This window comes from Elephantulus edwardii, unplaced genomic scaffold (assembly GCF_000299155.1).
Source record: "Elephantulus edwardii isolate Elephantulus edwardi_28Jun2011 unplaced genomic scaffold, EleEdw1.0 scaffold00004, whole genome shotgun sequence".
In the NCBI taxonomy this organism is placed as follows: domain Eukaryota; kingdom Metazoa; phylum Chordata; class Mammalia; order Macroscelidea; family Macroscelididae; genus Elephantulus; species Elephantulus edwardii.
The window spans coordinates 11,059,478-11,078,765 of record NW_006399754.1 but is presented as its reverse complement, the minus strand read 5'-3'; the positions used below and the strand labels follow the sequence as shown (position 1 = coordinate 11,078,765).

The 19,288-nt window shown below is 39.7% G+C and overlaps 1 protein-coding gene across 1 annotated transcript in view; it reads left to right on the top strand.

Moving 5' to 3' along the window:
• The window catches only part of UBAC2 (UBA domain containing 2), a 244,828-nt gene that overhangs the window by 23,681 nt on the left and 201,859 nt on the right, over positions 1 to 19,288 (top strand). The window contains exons 2-4 of the mRNA XM_006879557.1: positions 5,305 to 5,432; positions 17,918 to 18,037; positions 18,936 to 19,045. Coding sequence (XP_006879619.1) covers positions 5,305 to 5,432; positions 17,918 to 18,037; positions 18,936 to 19,045 — 358 coding nt within the window. The remainder of the gene's footprint in view (positions 1 to 5,304; positions 5,433 to 17,917; positions 18,038 to 18,935; positions 19,046 to 19,288) is intronic.

Here is a 19,288-nt window from a genome sequence, read left to right as displayed (position 1 = left end):
TTTACACAGGATTGTGGCACAAAATCAATGTGCTCTGCTAACAGTTTGAAAGCTCTAGTCTCTAGTTACTTTGAGTAACTAAACTAGAATTATAAAAAGGCAAGAGTTGAAAAAAACGTGGACAGGGATAGAGATGAAACTTTGAGACTATTTGACCAGTGTGTCCAGAATATGCAGGTCATGTCAATCATGGTAAGGTTAAGAGTAATGGAATTCTCTGTCTTTGTAATTGGCACGGAGTCTTCTCCCCCCCCTTTTATTAGTTTATTTACAAAATTCTAATACAAATTCAAACAAATTCTTTCAATTTCCCTCACCCCCTCATCAAATTTTACAACCCAATGATTAATCCCCTCTTCCCCCTGTATATCCACTTCCCTCTGCTTCCAGCTTCTCCCACCCCTCCTGGATCCTTATACTCGTTCTATAATAATGGTCTTATATAATATTTATACTTATAGGACTGAGTTAGTTTGTGTAGCATAATGCTCTCCAGTCCCTCCCAAGTTAGGTAATAATTTACAAAGTTATTGCTCCTGTGTGCTGCATAGTATTCCATTGTGTGAATGTACCATAATTTACCAATCCATTCTTTTGTGGTTGGACATTTGGGCTGTTTCCATATCCTTGCCAGTGGTGAATAATGTTGCTATGAACATTCTAATAGCTAAAGAAAAACTTTGTTACCATCTTTGACTCTTCCTTTCACCTCCTTTATTACACCAGTCATTTAGCAAATCCTGTTTAATCATGTCTCACCACCTTCGTCCGAACCACCCCATCCAGGCCGTCATTGGCTTTTGCCAGGTGTGTTGTTAGCATCATCCGGACTAGTCTTCCTTCTGCTCCTGCTTTCCGGGAGTTTGTTTCCCCTCGAGCAAGCGTTTGTTTGACAATATATCTGATCATGTTTTCCCTTTACTACCCCCCCCCCGCCCCCCAAGGAACACCCCATATACTTTTAAGAGTAAATGTGAACGTCCCAATTCTGGCCTTCAGACCCCTGCACTGCCCGCACCCTGGCTTGTACCACTCCCGCTTCTCTGGCATTGTTCTTTCCTCAATGGCTATGGCCCTTTCAGCTTTTGTCTGCATTGGCTACTTTTCTGCTTCTTACATGCTAGGCATGTTCTTGTTTTCAAGCTTTTTTTTTTTTTTTTTAGTTCCTGCTTCAGGTGTGCTCTTCCCCCAAATCTTATATCCCACCCTATGTGAAGGACCTTTTTTGATCTCTTTCTCACCACACTGAGCCCCCGTCCTGCCGCTGTAGAGCTGCTTCCAGGTCCTAGCATCCCCAGTCAGGTTTTCAAGCTGCCCGTCATGATGGGAGGAGATTCTCTGTCTCTCTCTCACGGAACTGCTGGTAGACTCCAACTGCCAGAGACCTGTGGCCTCTGGGTTTAGTGGTGCAACTGACAGTGAACTACACAGCTCCAGAGCTCTGCCAGGAAATAAGTGGTGGGTTAAACAGCCGCACACTTCACACGGCTTACGTTTTCTCTGCAGCACTTATTTCTCTCTGACGTGATACACTTTTTACCTTGTTTGATTTTCTTCTTTCTTCTGATTAGAAAACAAAGCACCAAAAAGATAGAAAGTTTGTCTGCTTCCCCAGGGCCTAGAAAAATGCGTAGCATCCCTTACTGTTGTGCTATCAAGTTGATTCCTGCTTGCAGTAACCCTACTGGACACAGTGCATCTACGTCATAGGGCTTTCTAGACTCCGTTCTTGATGGACATGGATTGTCAGTCTTTTCTTCTGAAGAGAGCTGCTGCTGAGTTCTCAGTGCTGACCTGTCACTCACTTGCTGCTGCGTGCTAACTGCTGTGCTCCCAGGATCCTTGCATGGCGTGTCGGAATCCGTGGTGAGTGGGTGGAGTCCAGTGCACAGTGACCCTGTAGGACACAGTAGAACTGCCCCATAATGTCTCTGTGACTTTAGGTCTTGACTCAGACTGCTGCAACTTTCTTTTGCAGAGCAAGGGTGGGGTTACACCACCCACCTTTTAGCAAGTAGCCGAGCAGCTAACCACTGTTCCACTAATGACTCCCTACGTGGGGGGTGTGTGGGTGTGTGTACGTATATATAAACCCACCACAAACCCACTGCGGCCAAGTCGACTGTGACTCACAGGGACCTGCCGAGCTCTGAGCTTCTAAGGCTCTGCGTCTCCACTGGAGGAGACTGCTCGTTGTCCCCCCTGAGGAAGAGCCAGCTTTGGGTTTGCAGTCCAACATGCAAATGACTGTGCCAGGGGGGCTCCTTCACAGTGTGTCACAGGTGCTTAATAATAGTAATACAGTGCTTGAAAATACCAAGACAACTTATTAATGTATTCATTTGGTAACAGGAAGTTAGGAGAAGGGAAGCAAGATACAGTATAAAATAAGAAATGGGAAAGAATACTTACTAATTAGAAAATGACAGTACAGTCATGGTCACTGTTGGCATACTGCGTTTTGAGACCATGCATGCACAGTGCAAGCTCTCAGCTCTGCTGTTTGAGACCCTTTCCTGTACCATTGAGGTGCCCAGCAGCAGACAAGGAAGAAACGTTACCCTGCCCCTCCCACCTAGATCGTCCTCTGAGGAAAGTGTTAAGAACTGACTGATGTTGTTAAGTGTTGTTGGGTATGACTCTTAGCAACCCTACGAACACCATGTCTGAATCCTGCCCTATCCTGCACCATCCTTATCGTTCCTGGTACATTTGAGTCCATTGCTACAGCTACTGTTTCAGTCCGTCGCTGTGGGAGGCTGCTTCTCTTTTACTGACTCTCCACCTTTCCAACCATGATGTCTCTTTCCAAGGAATAGCCTCTCCTAACAACATGCTCCAGGTATGTGAGATGAAGCTTCACCATCATGTCTCTAAGGAGCACTCTGGCTGCACTTTGTCCAAGACACATTTCTTTGTCCTTTGTGTGGAAGTTCATGAGCTATTCTGTATTCCATCTCCAACACCACAGCTCAAAGGCAGCAATTCTTCTGTCCTTCTTATTCATTATCCAGCTCTCCAGATGCATAGCAGGAGGTTGGGAAGACCATGGCTTGAATCAGGCACACCTTAAGTCTTTAAGCTGACAGACTGCTGAATTTCAGGTCATTGGAGAGATCCCTACCTTGATCCTTTCCCAGTACTTTGTCTTTTGATCTCCTGACTAATAGTACCAAGAATATTGATTATGGAGCCAAGAAAGATGAAAACATTGACAGTGCCAGTCTTAGTCTATCATGATGTTGCATGTTCGCCCAGTGGGGGAGATTTTTGGGTTTTTGAGGTTGAGATGTAATCCATTTGGAAGATGGTGGTCTTTAATCTTCTGCAGCAAGTGCCTCAAGTCCACCTCACTTTCAGAAAGTGAGGTTGTATCCTCTGCATACTACATTCTTCTTCCTATAAAGTCCAGCTGCTTGAATGCTTTGTTCAATTTGCATTTTGAACAGGTTTGGCGAAAGGAAAGTCTTGTGAAGAAAGTGTTAAATATCAATTGCTGTGAAGAGTAGTTTGGTTCATATCCTGCTCCACATAGGCCCTGTCAGAATAATACAGACCTTGCCTTTAGTGCGTTAGTGACAGATTCCACAGAGGGTCACACTGCAGGCCCAAAGGTGACCTGTCAGGTGTTCCAACATCAGCGGCTCCTTGGGAAAGAAGGATGAGATCCCCAAATCCTGCTGGGGCGTCAGTTATGAGTTGGTAGCTGCTGGGCAACCAGAAGTTTGAGCCCTGCCTTTAATGAAGGAAGATCATATTCCTGGAGTAGTTGTGATGGAGCTGTGAGAGTAGCAGCATTTTCCCTGTAACTGTATATTTTTTATTTATCATAAAATATTGAGGCAGATTTTTTTTCTCCTAAATTTACAGTCTAGGCAAATTAAACTTTAGCTTGTTTACAATAGAATTTAGGTGGATCAAGTTCATTGCTGTACTGGCTCACGTACTTCTTTTCCGGTATTGAGCAATGGGAAACTTGCTTCTGTGAGGGCCGGGGCACTCTGTTGGCTTTTAGATGTGATAAAGCCTTGGTTGTACCCTGGCTCTCACCAGTGTGCAGCCATGCCCCTGCTACTCTGGGTTCTCTTTCGTGTGTTTGTGAAACCTTAGTAGAGAGGAAACAATTTGGCTATTTTTATATACTCAAGTAATAATCACACTAGCAACTGTAACCTCCCCCAGGGATTTCTTCGGAGTATGATTAAACTGAACCTTGTATAATGCGAGGGTGTTGCCATCACAGACACTTTTCTGTGGTCTTGCCTGTTGTCTGACTGGACATTTCCTATGTGCAAGGTGCTATCAGCGTTACGGCACATATATTGAAGAGTAAAGGAATGCAGTCTGCCTTCAGGAATCTGTAATATAGTGGGAAGGGCAAAATGTATACAGAATTCTGAGTCAGGCTGTTGGACGTAAAATGACTGAAACTGCAGTTGTTTTCCTGAGAGAGAAACTCAACAGATTTTAGCATTTGAGTTTAGCAGTGTTCACATTTTCAGCCCATTTTTATTTAATGTCCTTTATCTGGAAATTTTCCATGCTTGGAACTGACTGGCTGATTTGATAGAAAATACACCCCTCTATCTCATTATTCCTTAGTGACCATTTTCTGATAGGTGTTGTGTGAAGTTACTGACTCCGTCTAGCTTTGGTCTCATTTGAGAGTGGAGCACCTGCCAGTGAATTACATTGGTGTTTAGATTCTCATTGGCCATTTACCTTTTCAGGTTGATATTTTGAAAATAAATGTAAGAACAGAATTGCAAAATTTCATAGTTTCTGGACTTGGTCTTCAGTCTCATTCAAAAGAAGTTTGTTTTTTTTTCCATTTTTGTGGGTGTACCATCAAATCAGATAGGACTAGTACAGGAGGAGGTTGTTCCTCCTTCTCCAGCAGAGCATCTGGTGGATTCAAACCGCTCACCTCTGGGAATGCAGTGCAGCTTCTGGCCACTAGGCCACCAGAGCTTGCCAAAAGAAGTATTTCTAAAGTGAGATCAATACATAAGGAAAGGTGAAAAGAGACTACCTTTGTGACCATGAATGTATTTAGCAGATGATATTTTTACATTTCTCTTAGTGTATATTATAATTATATCCACGTGTTTGACAGAGTCATTGGGGGCCAAGGTATGGAAACTTCCTAACCATAACTGCACCCAGAGGAATTGAGTTACTGGTCCTAAAGACAAACATGTCAGAGGAAGAAGGAGAAAGGAACATTTCTCTTGCTTTTCATCAATGTCTCTTTAGAAATGCTAGGAATAGTCCTACTGAAAGTTATTTTCTTTTTGTTTCCAGACAAGGCACCTCTGTCCAAGAGTCTTCTGCTGGTCCCCACTGCCCTGTCCCTTTTACTGGCCCTGCTCCTGCCGCACTGTCAGAAGTTCTTCCTGTATGACCTCCAGGCAGTAAAGAATGACTTCCAGGTGAGCGCTGCTTCATTGACTTCTGGGCGGGAAAGGCAGACTTTTCTTTCTGCTTTTTTCCTCCTTCTCTGAGTCACTTAAAGCCTCTGAATTTGTAAGAAATGCTGTTTATTGGTAATCTCTTACTAACAAGTAAATATTTTAGTTGTATATGTGAATATTTTGAGCAAAGCAAATTATGATGAAACAATTTCAAATGTCATATTTCATTTTACTGAGCATACTTGTTTTTTATTTTATTCATATTTATGGCAATGTAATATAGAAATTCTAAGAAATTAAAAATTATGTTAATTTTTTTAGGCTTAGTTTGCACTCTTAACATTCCCAAAAACATACGTGTTTGGATATTTGATTAGGTGCTCTAAGCTCTTTCGTGTCTAACCAATCTGTGCTCTTGTAACGGAATCTGATAATCAGTTTGTGAGACCTGGACATTATAATCACTTTTAAAAAGATCTCCAGGAGGTAGTAGCATATGGCAGCCATGAGAATCATTTCTGGAGTTAATTTGACTTTTCTTTCTGAGTAGGCAAGTTTCCTGGGCCTACCCACTGTGCTGTGGACATCAGTGTTTGACAGGTGGCATGCTGGTCCCCACATGTAGGAGGGTTATTCTTTCTGTCCAGGAATGTGACTTCCCACACTTTCCTATCTTTTCCTGGTCTTTTTACTGGAGAGTGAATAAAGATGACAGAAGAATTACTGATGCCTTTGAGTTGTAGTGTTGGAGAAGAGCATTGGCTATCCCATGAACTACCAAGAGAAGAAACAGAGATAGCTGTATTAGAGGGAAGTGCAGCCAAAGGGCTTCCTTATGTCTAGGCATGCCCTTTCTATTTTGCTGAACATTCTTACCAGGAGAAGGGTATTAGATTATGTCAAATTGGCATGGATTGAGATGATCATGTGATTATTTTCCTCTATTTATGGGATGTATTGCATTGATACTGGCTTTGTCTGAGACGGTGGTATTCATTTTCTGTGATTTGAAATAGTTTGAGCAGAATTGGTGTCGGTTCTTCCCTGAATGTTTGGTCAGGTTGACCGGGCCAGGGTTTTTCCATCTTGGGATTCTCTTTTTTTCTCTAATGATCTCTTTAATTCCTTCATTTGTTATGGGTCTGTTCAAATTTTCTAGCTCAGTTTGTATTAAGTCAGTAGTGTGTGTGTGTGTGTGTGTGTGTGTGTGTGTAAATTTGTCCATTTCTCTTAGATTTTCTTATTTGTTGGAGTGTATCTTTTCATTCTATTAAGATCTTTATCGTCTGTTGTAATCCTTTAAATCATTTGGTTATGATATAGTGCCTTCTCATTTATTATTTTAGTTATTTTGTTGTTCTCCTTCTTTCCCCATTAGTTTGACTGTCAGTGGTTCATTGATTTAATTACTTTTCTCAAATAGCCAGTTTTTAATTTTGGTGGTTATTTCTGTTCTTCCCTTTCTGTCTCATTTGTTTCTGTTCTAATCTTTTTTTATTAACTTATTTTTGATAAATGTCAGCTGCTTTTCCAGGTCTTTTCCAATTTGTTTGAGTTGTTGAATTGTTACCAATTTTGAGCTTGTTTTCTTTTTTGACTGGTACATTTATTGTTACAAACTATCCTCTCAGCACAGCTTGTGCTGTGCCCCCAAACCCAAGGTTTCAGTATTGTTTTCATTCTCATTTGATTATAGGAATTTTTAACTTTTATTTTAAATTTCTTCTGTTATCCTGTACTTATTAATTAAAGTGTCATTCAGTTGCCATATATTTGATATTTTTCTTCATTCTTCTTGTTGGTGGTGACTCTTAGTTTTATAATATATGAGCAGAGAAGATATATTATTTAATGGTTTTGACTTTTGGGAAGCTTGCTTTTGTGCTTATAGGATGGCCTATTCTGGAGAACGTTCCTTTTGTTGGAGGCGCATATGAATATGATTCCACTGAGGGCAAAGTGTTTTATCTATGCCACTGAGGTTGAGTCAATTTATTATGTTATTAAGTTCTTTGTAGAATTTCTTTTTTTTTTTCTTCTTATACCCTTAATTGAGTGCATCCAAGGCTGCATCTGTTAATTAAAACAAGTCACTTGGTATCCCATCGATTCCTGGGGCCATATTTTTTTGCCAGTGCTTTCAATACAGCTTCTGCTTCCTCCTTCATTACCATTAGCTCCTGTTCATATGTTACTTCCTGAAATTTTTTAGTGTTAATAAATTATTTCTGGTACAGTGATTCTGTGTATTCCCTCCCTCTTCTTTTGATGCTTTCTGGGTCATTCAGTATTTTGCCCATAGTATCTTTCAGTATTGCAACATGAGCCATAAATTTGTTTTTCAGTTCTTTCAGCTTGAGAAATGCAGAATGAATCTTCCCTTTTTATTCTTCAATCCCAGCTCTCTGCATATTCTATTATAATCCTTTGCTTTGTCCTCCTGAGCTGTCCAGTCTGTGCAGGAAATTTGGAGGACTGCAGAAGGAAAAGGTCCATATTTGTTCCCATTCCCAAGAAAGATGATCCAACTGAATGTGGAAATTATTGAAAAATATAATTGCTATCACATGCAAGCAAAATACTGCTGAAGATAATCCAGAACTGACTGGAACAATCCATAGGTAGGCAACTGCCAGAATTTAGAAGAGGCCGTGGCAATAGGGATAGCACAGCTGATCTCAGATGGATCCTGGTTGAAAATAAGGAATACCAAAGAATGTGTATTTGTGCTTTATTGACTATGCAAAGGTGTTTAACTGTGTGGATCATAACAAGTTGTGACTGACATTGAGAAGAATGAGAATTACAGAACACTTGTGCTCTGTAATTGTGGGGAACTAACAACCTGAACCAGGAGGTGGTTGTGTGAATGGAGCAGGGGGAGCACTGCATGGTTTGGAATTGGGTAGGGAGTGTGTCAGGGTTGTATTCTATCTTAGTACCTATTCAATCTGTATGCTAAGCAAATTATCCAAGAGGTTAGACTCCATGAGGAGGAGTGTGGCATCAGGATTGGAAGGAGACTCATCAATAACTTGTGTTATGCAGATGATACAACCTTACTTGCTGAAAGTGAGGAGGACTTGAAGCACTTGTTACAGAAGACAAAGAATGTGTCTCAATGTCAGGAAAACAAAAATTCTTACCACAGGACTGATGGGCAGCGTCCTGATGGATGGAGAGGAAATTGAAACAGTCAACAGCTTCATCTTGCTTGGATCCACATTAACAACCTTGGTACCAGCAATCAGGAAATAAGGAGACTGGAAAATCTACAGTTAGAGCCCTCTCCAAATTATTGAGAAGTAATGATGTCGGTTTGAGGATGAAGGTGTGTCTGATTCAGGCCATAGTCTTTCCAATTAACTTGCTGTTCATCTGAGAGCTGAACAGGAATGAGGATGACAAAAAAAGAATTGATACCTTTGAGCTGTGGTGCTGGAGAGGAGCACTGAACATCTATGGACGGCCAGTAGAACAGATATACCTTGGAAAAGGTGCAGCTTCAGTGCACTGTGGAAGAAAGAAAGATGAGGCTTTGCCTCACATACTTAGGATGTTTTGCTAGGAGGTGCTATTCTTTGGAGCAGGACATGATGGTGGGATGGGTGGAGGGTTGATGGAGGAGAGGAAGACCCTTAACCAGGTGGATTGATGTGACTGCTGTAGTGGACTCTTGTGTCAGGAAGTGTGAGGATAGCGCAGGATAGAACAGGGTTCAGATCTTTTGTTTGTAGGGTTGCTATGGGTCATACTCTACTCACGGGTACCTAACAACAATAACAACCACCCTTAATTGAAAATGGTGTGTTAAGTCTACTATTGGGATTGTCTTTTTAATCTTTTCAGTTCTGTTGAGCTCTGTCATGGGGTGCATCAATATTTATTATTATTATGTCCTATTGATATATTGACCTTTAATCATTATATAATGCTTTTTCTTGTATCCTGCGATGGATTTTTATTTAAAATCAATTTTATTATTAATGAATATAGCCATTCTTGCTATGTCTTAATTGGTTCATGATTGGTATATTTTTCTGTTTTGCTTTTTTTTTTTTAACTCATTTATGTCTGTGTCTAAGTCTTGGGCAACTTGTAGATGAATCTTTTTCCCTGTTATGTGTCTCTGTCTCTTTAATGGTGCATTTATATTCAGGGTTATTGGTAAGTCTGAATCTATTGATATTACCTTATTGAGCTTTTATTTGGGTGTGATATTAATAGTTTCTTTGTTTAGCATAGCCATCTATGATGAGTTCTTTTTATTTATGGATTTTCTTCTATTGTTGTTGATTTGGATTTTACTGCATCATTGTTGTTGTTGTTGTTATGTGCCAACAAGTTGCTTGCGACTCATAGCGAGCCTATGTACAACAGCCCTAAACTCTGCTCTGTCCTGTGCCATTCGCACTGTCTCAGACACTCCCATCCCCATTACCCCAGTCACTGAATCAATCCACCTCATAGAGGGCCTTCCCCTCCTGCGCCGTCCCTCCACCCTCCCAAGCATGATGTCCTTCTCCAAGGGCCAGTCTCTCCTCACAACATGTCCAAAGTATGTTAGACAGAGCCTCAGAATCCTTGCCTCCAAGGAGCCACCTGGTTTAACCCTTTCCAGGATGAATCTGTTTGTTTTCCTAGCAGTCCATGGTATTCTCAATACTCTTCTCCAGCACCACAGCTCAAAGGCATCAATTCTCCTTCTATTCTCTTTGGTCATTGTCCAACTCTCTGATGCATAACAAGTGATTGCGAAGACCATGGTCTGTATCAGAGGCACTTTAGTCTCCAGAGAGACACCATTGCTCTTCAGTACTTTGGAGAGGTCCCTAACAGCAGACTTTCCCATGGCAATGCGCCTTTTAATTTCCTGGCTACTGGTGCCAAGAGCGTTGACTGTGGAGCCAAGCAAACTAAAGCTGTGTACAATCTCAGTCTCTTCACCATCCATCCTGATGTTGCCATTTGGTCCAGTGGTGAGAATCTTTGTCTTTGTGACATTGAGCCTCAATCCATATTGTAGCCTGCAGTCATTAGGGTTTCTTTATTTTAAAAAAATTCGGTTAGTATTCTTTGTGGTAACTTGAGAATTTATTTTGCCAACTTTAGGACTGTCTTTTATTTCTTGACATTTCCTTGATTTCCTTTTCATGTGGAAGTTCTACTTTCCTTCTCTTTATATGTTTTCAAGTTATTGCTGATTAGAAATTAGTGACTTTGATTCCCTGTTTTAAGGTTAGTTACTTTATTTTAATTTTGAGAGTTCTTTACCGTAATATCAAGATGTTGTCTGAAGTTGATGGTTGGTTGTTTGAAGGAATCCTGGTAATAGATCTGTAAGATAGGCTTTCTCTTTACAAATTCTGTGAATTTATGTTTTTATAGGAATGTCTTAGTCACTCCATCATATTTGAGAGAGTTTGACAACTCTTTTCTTTTAGAGTTTTATGTATACTGTCCCATTGCGTTCTTGCTTGAATAGTTTCTGCTGAGGAAACAGGGCTTAGTCTTATTGGTTTCCTTTTTCAGGCTTTATTTGGTTTTTCTTCAGCTGCTTTTAAGAGTTTTCCTTTATCTTTTGTCTTAGAAAATATGCTTATGACATTTTGGTGACTTCCTGTTGGGGTCCATCCTGTATGGGGTTTGCTGAGCTTCGTACATGGAAACCTTCATGTTTCTTCCTGAATTTAGAGAAATATCCTATCAGAATCCTCAGATAGTTTCTTTTGTCTCTACTCCACCCTTCTTCTGAAATTCCAATCATGAGCAGATTTTTCCTTTTGATAGTATTCCACATACCTTTTAAATTTTCTTCATTCTTTCAGTTGAGTTTAATAATAGTTATTATCAAGGGATTTGTCTTCTACTTCACTCTTTATTCTACTGCTTCAATTTCATTTCTATATCTTTACATTGAATTTTCTGTTTCCGGTCTTTTATTGTTAGTAACCTGGCTTTCTATTTGCTGTTTTTCTATGAATTTGAATTGTCTATTTAATTTGTCATTTTATACTCATAGATTTGAGTAGTCCTAGAGTTTTATATGTATTCTGTATTTGTTTATGATTCCCTCAATCTCTTTAAGAATTTAATGAATGAGCCTTAAATGCCTTATAATATAGTTCCATTATTATTTCTCCCTCAGAAAGGTTTTCTCTCCCTTTATTTTGGCCACTTGCTTGAGACATCTTGACCTGTTTCTTTATGAGTATTTTATATTGTGTGGTTTCTGAGGCATTGCAATATTATTTATTTACTGTTTGTTTGCATTGCCTTAATTTTTTGTTTGGTTTTGAACTCTTAAAGCAGGGTAGGTATGGTCCTTTGATGGTTAATCCATTGTCACAAGATACTCACCACCTATCCAGACAGGGTTGGTGCAGATCTCTGGTCATTGGATGTATGGGGCTGTTGGAGGTGGGCTGGTTGAGCATTGGTTTCTAACTATAATTAGGTCAGTGGCATGAGTGCAGGTGATGGCACTGGCCACATGAACAAGGGGCAGGGAGGGCTGGTGACAGGCAGGTGGTGTGCTCCTGTGTGCTCTCTGCCACCTACCACATTAACAGGCAGGAGTGGGACTTTCAGGGCAAAGGAGTATGTTTACTGCTAATTGCTCACTGCTGCTCACTGTCACTTGCTGCTTGCTAGTCCAGGCACTGAAGTGTCAGGCATGTGGGAGTGCACTCGTGTTGCTTACAGCTGTTGGAGGTGAGAGGTTAGTGACCAGATGGGCAAAAGCATTTTCTTCACTGATGTCTGGATTAGTTGAGGGCTTATAGTTGACAGGTGAATGGCCGCAGAGGTATGTGCTTACTAATAGTCATCAGGTGTGGTGGGTGGGCTGGTGAACTGGTCAGGATGTGGGGGTGAAGAGAGAGGCTTGTATTATGGTCACTGGATGGGTGGGTGGTCAGGGCATGGGATTTCCCACTGCTAGTGATCAGTCTGACATACTTTGGACATGTGTCAGGGTGGGATCAGTCCTTGAGAGGAACGTCATGCTTGGGAGGGTCGAGGGTCAGCTCAAGAGAGGAAGACCCTTGATGAAATGGACTGATTTAGTGACTGGGGTCATAGGGGTAGGTGTATCAGAGACAATAAGCTTGGCACAGGATAGAGCATTGTTTAGAGCTGTTGTGCACAGGGTCGCTATGAGTCGCAGGTGACTCGATGGCACATAACAACAAGAACCAACAACAAGTGATCGGGAGTGAGAGGGAAGGGTGAGAGTACTCCTCTGCTCATCACATGTGGGTGCCTGGGTACTTCCTTTTGGCTGCAGCCAGCAGACAGGACCTGGCCTGACAAACTAACAAGAGGTGAGGATGCCTGGAGTCTTGTTGGATGGGAGCTTGGCCAACACCTCATACATCCTGTGAACCACACATACTCTAATTAATGGCCAAGGACCTCCGCTGTTGAACAATCCTGGCTCCCCCCTACCTTGTGGTGCCACCATCCCTGAAGCTTTCCTTCCTGCACTTTCACTCTTTACATCTAGGTCATGTTCTGATCATCTAGTTTCATTTAGCATAGAGACAGTTTTTCTCTTTCTTACTGGGAGTTCAGGGAAGTTGCCTTATGTGCTCCTCTCCCCTTAAGATGGCTGTACTGTACTTGGGGGGGGGGCTTCACTCCATATTCCTCATTGTTTGATGACTTTGTTCAGCTGCTTTCTGTCAGTGTTTAGTGTAATTCCTTAGCCTTCCTTTTGGTGTTTAGAGTTCCAGAGTTCCAGGATCCTGTTTATTTCATTTCTGATTCTATTTATTTCATTTCTTGATTCTTTGCTTGTAGAGAAATGGCCTGACATGCCACCCTCTTGATTTTTCTTCACATCATTATTCTTCAGCCTTAAATGTTAAGGTTTTGTGTCTGAGCATAGGTACAAAATACAATTATTGAAAACTGTAGATAAGAATTTTAGTTGTCATTAACTGGATAAAAGAAAAACAACCCCTAAGGGCATTCTATAAGTCCAATTTGTTACATGTAGTAGTCTTAAAGTCTAAACATCCTATTCCCCTAGCACTTCCTGACTGTAGAATGCTTTTGTTAGAATATTGCATGTAATGATGAAGGAAATAGAACTATCATTATTTCTGAATCCTGATGCAAAATATAGTTGTAAAGTATTTGACAGTTTACGAAGTGCTCTAATGTATACTGTCTCGTTTGAGTCTGTTTGTTGTTTTGAAGCTTCATTGTGATTCTAGTGCTAAATCAGAATATATCAGGGAAAACGTTTCTTTGGTTTGGAGCTGGCGATTGTATGCTACATTCGTGCTCATGACAGCCGTTGCTAAGCAATCATGGTTCTGTTTCTCACTGAATCCAGCTATGTCCTCAGTGTAGACTTGCAATAAGCCACTTTCGTTTCATTTGGATTGTCAGATGAAATGAAATCTAATGGCCGTTACTGCACTAGGGCGCTCTGGTGGCCTAGTGGTAAGAAGCTGCACTGAAATCCTAAAGGCACATGGTTCGAATCTACTAGGTGCTCCACAGGAGAAGCATGGCCATTCTCCTCCTGTGAGATTTACTGCCTCTGAAAACCCCCTGGAGGGTCTATTGTGAATCAGTTCTGATTCGACAGCACACGACAACAACGTTGCTGAACTAGTCTTCCTGTTTTCCAGTGCAGCAATGGCAGAGCCTCAGTCTTAATTGGAGACATATATACAATGTCATGACAATTGATAGTTTCCTAATTTATGTTCAGATTTCTGTTGCTAAGAGCATGGGTTGTATGAATTAGACAATTAAAATACTTTCTCTATGCTTGCCTCTCTTATTTTAAGATAGGATTAGTACTTGCTTTCCCTATCACATAGGTAATTGTTAGTGGGAGATGAGATCAAAATATTCTGTAAGTATTAAGACTGTCTTTAAATATCTGTAAAATAATTTTCAGCTTTTAAGCTCCTTGCTTCCCTGTTAGAACCACCTCAGAGCTGACCTTCCTGTGAGTTTTCCGAGGCTGTAAATCACACGGAAGGAGGCTGCCCATCATTCTTCCTCAGAGTCAGATTGCCAGAGAAGCGCTGGATTGAAGCTAGCAGCTCAAGTCCCTGGGAAGTTTTAAAATAGCCCTTTCAGTAACTCTTTCTCTTTTCTTTTTTCTTTTTTTGTTCTGTGTATATCACATGAGTAGATGTTTATTTGAAGAAATGAAGTTAAATAATGTAAAAATTTTAAACTTGTAATATCTAGCAGTGGTTATCACAGATGTCCTGTATGTACTTATTGTGAAGTACATTAATCATTAACATGTAAATGATTTCCATTATATACCTAAACTATTTTTCAGTTGCGGCTGTGTTTTATTCAGTAGCATAAAAATGAACATTTCATAGCCTTTCATTCTAGCTCATGTATATTTAATTTAGAATTTTTTTTTAAGCAAAAGCTCTTATAAGAAATACAGAAGATGGTGTGATAGTTTAAGTGTTGGGCTGTTTCATCAAAAGGTAGGTAGGCAATTTGAACCTGCCAGCCACTCCAGGGAGAAAGACAAGCCTGTCTCCTCTTGTTAAGATTTATGGTAGGAAGCCTGCTGGCGGGTCGTCATGGGCCAGAATTGATCTGCAGGCAGTGGGATTGAGGTCTTGTTGTACAGCCCTAAAAAAATGCTTTATAGGACATTTTATGTTGTCCTAGTGTTGACCTACTCTTGGTATGTTGTTGTTGTTATATGCCATTGAGTCTTGGTATAATAATAAAAAAAAAATGGTGCTATTTATGTAACAGAGCAAGTCCCCAGAAAAGACCACCAAGCCAATTAGCTGAATTAACAAAGTTTATTTTGAGTTCGAACCTGGGCTCCCGCGTGCTGACACAGCAGCATCCACCCGAGAGCCCTGAGACAAAGCGAGCCCTCCCTTTTATACTTTCTTGCTTCTTTGTCTAGCTACACAGTTTATGGTTGGTTACTTATAGCAGTTCTAGTCTTAGTTTGCTCTTTATTGGTTAGCCATAGCTCAGAGAGGCAGTTTGGAGACCTGTTTGAGCCTGATTGGTGGGGAAGCTGCTTGGAGACCTATTTGAGTCTGACTCAAATGTACACAGGGCTGCAGAAAAAATCCCTTATGTCCTTGAAGAAGAGTTCCACTTTATGGAAGTCAGCCAGCAGAGTGTGGTTTATCACAGGTGGGGGAGGTTGCTTGCTGGAAACTACGCAAGCGAGTGGGATGGAGGTAGCTGCACTTTGTCAGAAACTGAGTTTTTGATATTTGATTCTTACATTCCCCACTGGTTTTTCTTAATAAACCAAATAATTGATTCATCAGTTTCAGTGAGGTGCTGATAATGGGTTTAAGCTATAAGGCTTTTAAGACTGTGCACACGAGCTTGGATGAGATTAACTAAGTACCTGAAAATGCAGGGAGCAAAAGTTAGAATGAGGATTAACAACAGTAACTGTCTAGCAATTGAAGTGAGAAGGGTAGTGAGCCATGGGGACCAGTTGAATAAGGTAGGGAACCAATTGCCTTATTACTGTCTTATCTTTTTTCTTTTTTTTTTAGCCTCTGTCAGAGTTTACTAAGGCTTTTTTCTGATTACTCCAGAATGATTAACATAAAAACAATTTTTTTTTTCAGTGCAGCACATAGACCTCCTTGCTTTAAAAACAGTAAATTTAGGCCTTGTTTGCGGTTACAATCGCATTTTTCTTTTCGTTTGAGATGTCGACAATCAGGTCAAATATTAACTCTTGCAGACCTCAGTACAATACAAAGATGTTTTTCAGAATACCTTATTGTGTGCTCTAAGAAACAAGGAGTTTCGATAGATTACATTTTTTAAGGTCTGAGACCTTTGGCTACTTTTATTCATTAACATCTTACTTCCTTGACTTGTTTATTCTAAGCAGATGTTTTAGCCAAGATGGAGTTAGTTTTGCTGGTTTTACACTACAGGGCTAATCTTGCTTTACAAGTTAGCCAGGCTCCTGACAATTCCCTTTCCAAAATATTAAAATATAGGATGTTGCCTGTCTTAGGTAGATAAGAGAACTCAAACTCAAGTTGCCCGTCATGGGGATAATAGCAATTTATGCTACTCCCTGTCTTAGGATCATGAGTGAGTCTTTTTCCTTACCCATCATTGGCTACACATCCTGCATTTGTTTGGGGAGGGCTTTAAGTTGAATTTCATGTATTTAACCCAGCAATTCTTGATATTGCTTGGCTAATATAAGATCAGCACAAGGAAGGATCCATAATAAACATATGACAATAATACCAAGAGCAACAATTATAAAAATTAGACTTAAATGAATTGACTGAAGGAAACCAGTTTTTAAGATTTTCAAATATTTGACTAGCTTGTTCCACTGGAGAAATATTTATATCTGGGGTATTTTGCATTTTTATAATTTTTTGGTGCAAATCATACAAATCAAGAGAATCATTATTTGACATCCAAATTCCTTTTAAATGAGATATTATTTTATCCAATTATTATCTGAGCTATTATATTTTAATTTTTTAACACAAGTAGAACCATAGGCTACATGGCATCTTAACTTTTCTCTTACACTAATTTGTTGTACCATATTTCCTAATACATTTACCATATCATACAAAGCATTTAATTTTTGTTCCATAACTTTATCTACATTTTCTTGCTCTACCCAATTTTTTTGTCACATTCTGCATTAACCCATTTACAAAAATAGCCGTTTGAACTTTTTGTGTTAAAGCTACAGCAGAAGTAGAGATACCAGCAAGCATAGAGATAAGAGGCTGCATAAAAAATCCCTTATGTCCTTGAAGAAGAGTTCCACTTTATGGAAGTTGGCCAACAGAGTGTGGTTTATCACAGGTGGGGGAGGTTGCTCGCTGGAAACTACGCAAGCGAGTGGGGTGGAGGTAGCTGCACTTTTTCAGAAACTGAGTGTTTGATGTTTGATTCTTACAATTTAGAAAGGAATTTTTCATATGGGAGAATTGATCTAATTTCTTGCAGAAAACCTGAATCTATTTTTTTATGGATATTACACTAGCGTTGTAGTCACTGTGTACCATCAAGTTGTGCTGACCCTCCAGAAGGTTTTCAGTGGTAATTAGTCACCTGGGAGGATTGCTGTCTTTCTCCAAAGGAGCAACTAGTGGATTCAAACTGGGTGCCTTTGGGTTGACAGCTTAACTCCTTAGCCCTAAGCCACTTTTGTTGTTATTGTGTCCTGTCAAGTCATAACTGATCCATAGCTGAGCCTCTAGGGGTTTTCAGAGATTGCCCATCGTTCTTCTGCAGAGCAACTAGTGAGATCTGAACTTCATGCCTTTGGGATTACAGCACAGCTTCTTGCCACTGGACCACCAGCTCCACTAGAGCTCCCTATATACCTGTCAAGAGCCCCCTATATACCTGTCAATACTTTTCTTAAAATGAAATATATATGAGTATAAAGCAAACAAAAGAAATTTGTTATGCAAGAAAGCTGAACAGTTTTTACTTTTCTTATTGGTTTTTTCTTTTAAATCCCCATGTAGATTTGGAGGTTGATATGTGGAAGAATAATCTGCCTTGATTTGAAAGATACTTTCTGCAGTAGTCTGCTTATTTATAATTTTAGGATATTTGAAAGAAGATATGGCAGCAGAAAATTTGCAGTAAGTTTCTATATGCTTTGCCTTTGTTATTTAGGTTATTAAAAATAATTTTGATTTTTGTTTTCCTTTTAAGTAGACTTATTTTGTTAAATCTAGTGTTTCTATTTTGAATTCTTTAAACTTATATGATCTTATATCTGATTTGGAGCATGGATATTAACTAAATATGATTGATATATTTAAACCATAATGGTAGTAAAATAACAACAATAAAAGAGTGGATAGTATTCAGTCAAGAGCAATTTTAATTAAATTCTACTCACTTATTTTGCTGATTGATTTGTGTGTTATCTGATCAAAATGAATGATGTTGTAATGTTCTTTCTGGGACCTCTGGTGGCTTAATAATAAAGCATTGTGCTGCCAATCTAAAGGCACACAGTTTGAATCTACTAGCTTCTCCTTGGCAGAAGGATGAACATTCTCCTATGTGATTTGCTGCCTCTGAAAGTCCACTGAAGGGTCACCCATGAGTCAGTTCTGACTTAGCAGTATATATAACAACAACCACCATAATGTTTCTGCAACATACTCAGGTATTATGGAAATTAATACCTTTTATCAATGAATTTTTCTCATTCGGAGTGGCACCCACTTCCTAAACAACTTGCCTCCGGAAACTCTATGAACTTTGATAAATGTCGATTACTTGTAGAGGGGCTTTAGGACTTTTGTTCACAGGGTCACTATGAGTCGTGCTCGACTCGAAGGCAATGAACAACAGCAACATCATTCTAAAAAACATGTTCTAATAAAAACTGTTTAAAGATACACACACACACACACACACACACACACACACACACACACACCCCGAGCTGGTTCTCACTAAAATGAAAAGAATTCATTTACTTTTTGGAGTCTAATCACTATAATTTTCTCCTGTTTTCTGTTTTAGTCCTTTTTGCTGGGTTCCTGGGTTTTGTCAGCTTTATTTGACTTGATCCTTGTTGAAGCTATGCAGTATTCATTTGGTATTGCTGCAGCCAGTAATTTACCTTCTGGATTGTAAGTAGCTCTTGAAGACTGACTTAATTTAAAAATGTTTAATGTCCTCTAAAACATCATAGCATATAGAGGAGCAATTAAAAATTATTTTAAACTCTTAGATATAATAAAATTAATGTTGTGTATTAACAGATCCAATATATGCTTATGTTTTAATTATGTTCTTAATACAGAATCAATCTTATGTAACTATTCTTCCAGACTTAAAATCTGTAGTTTGGATAATTTTTCATGAACTTCGTT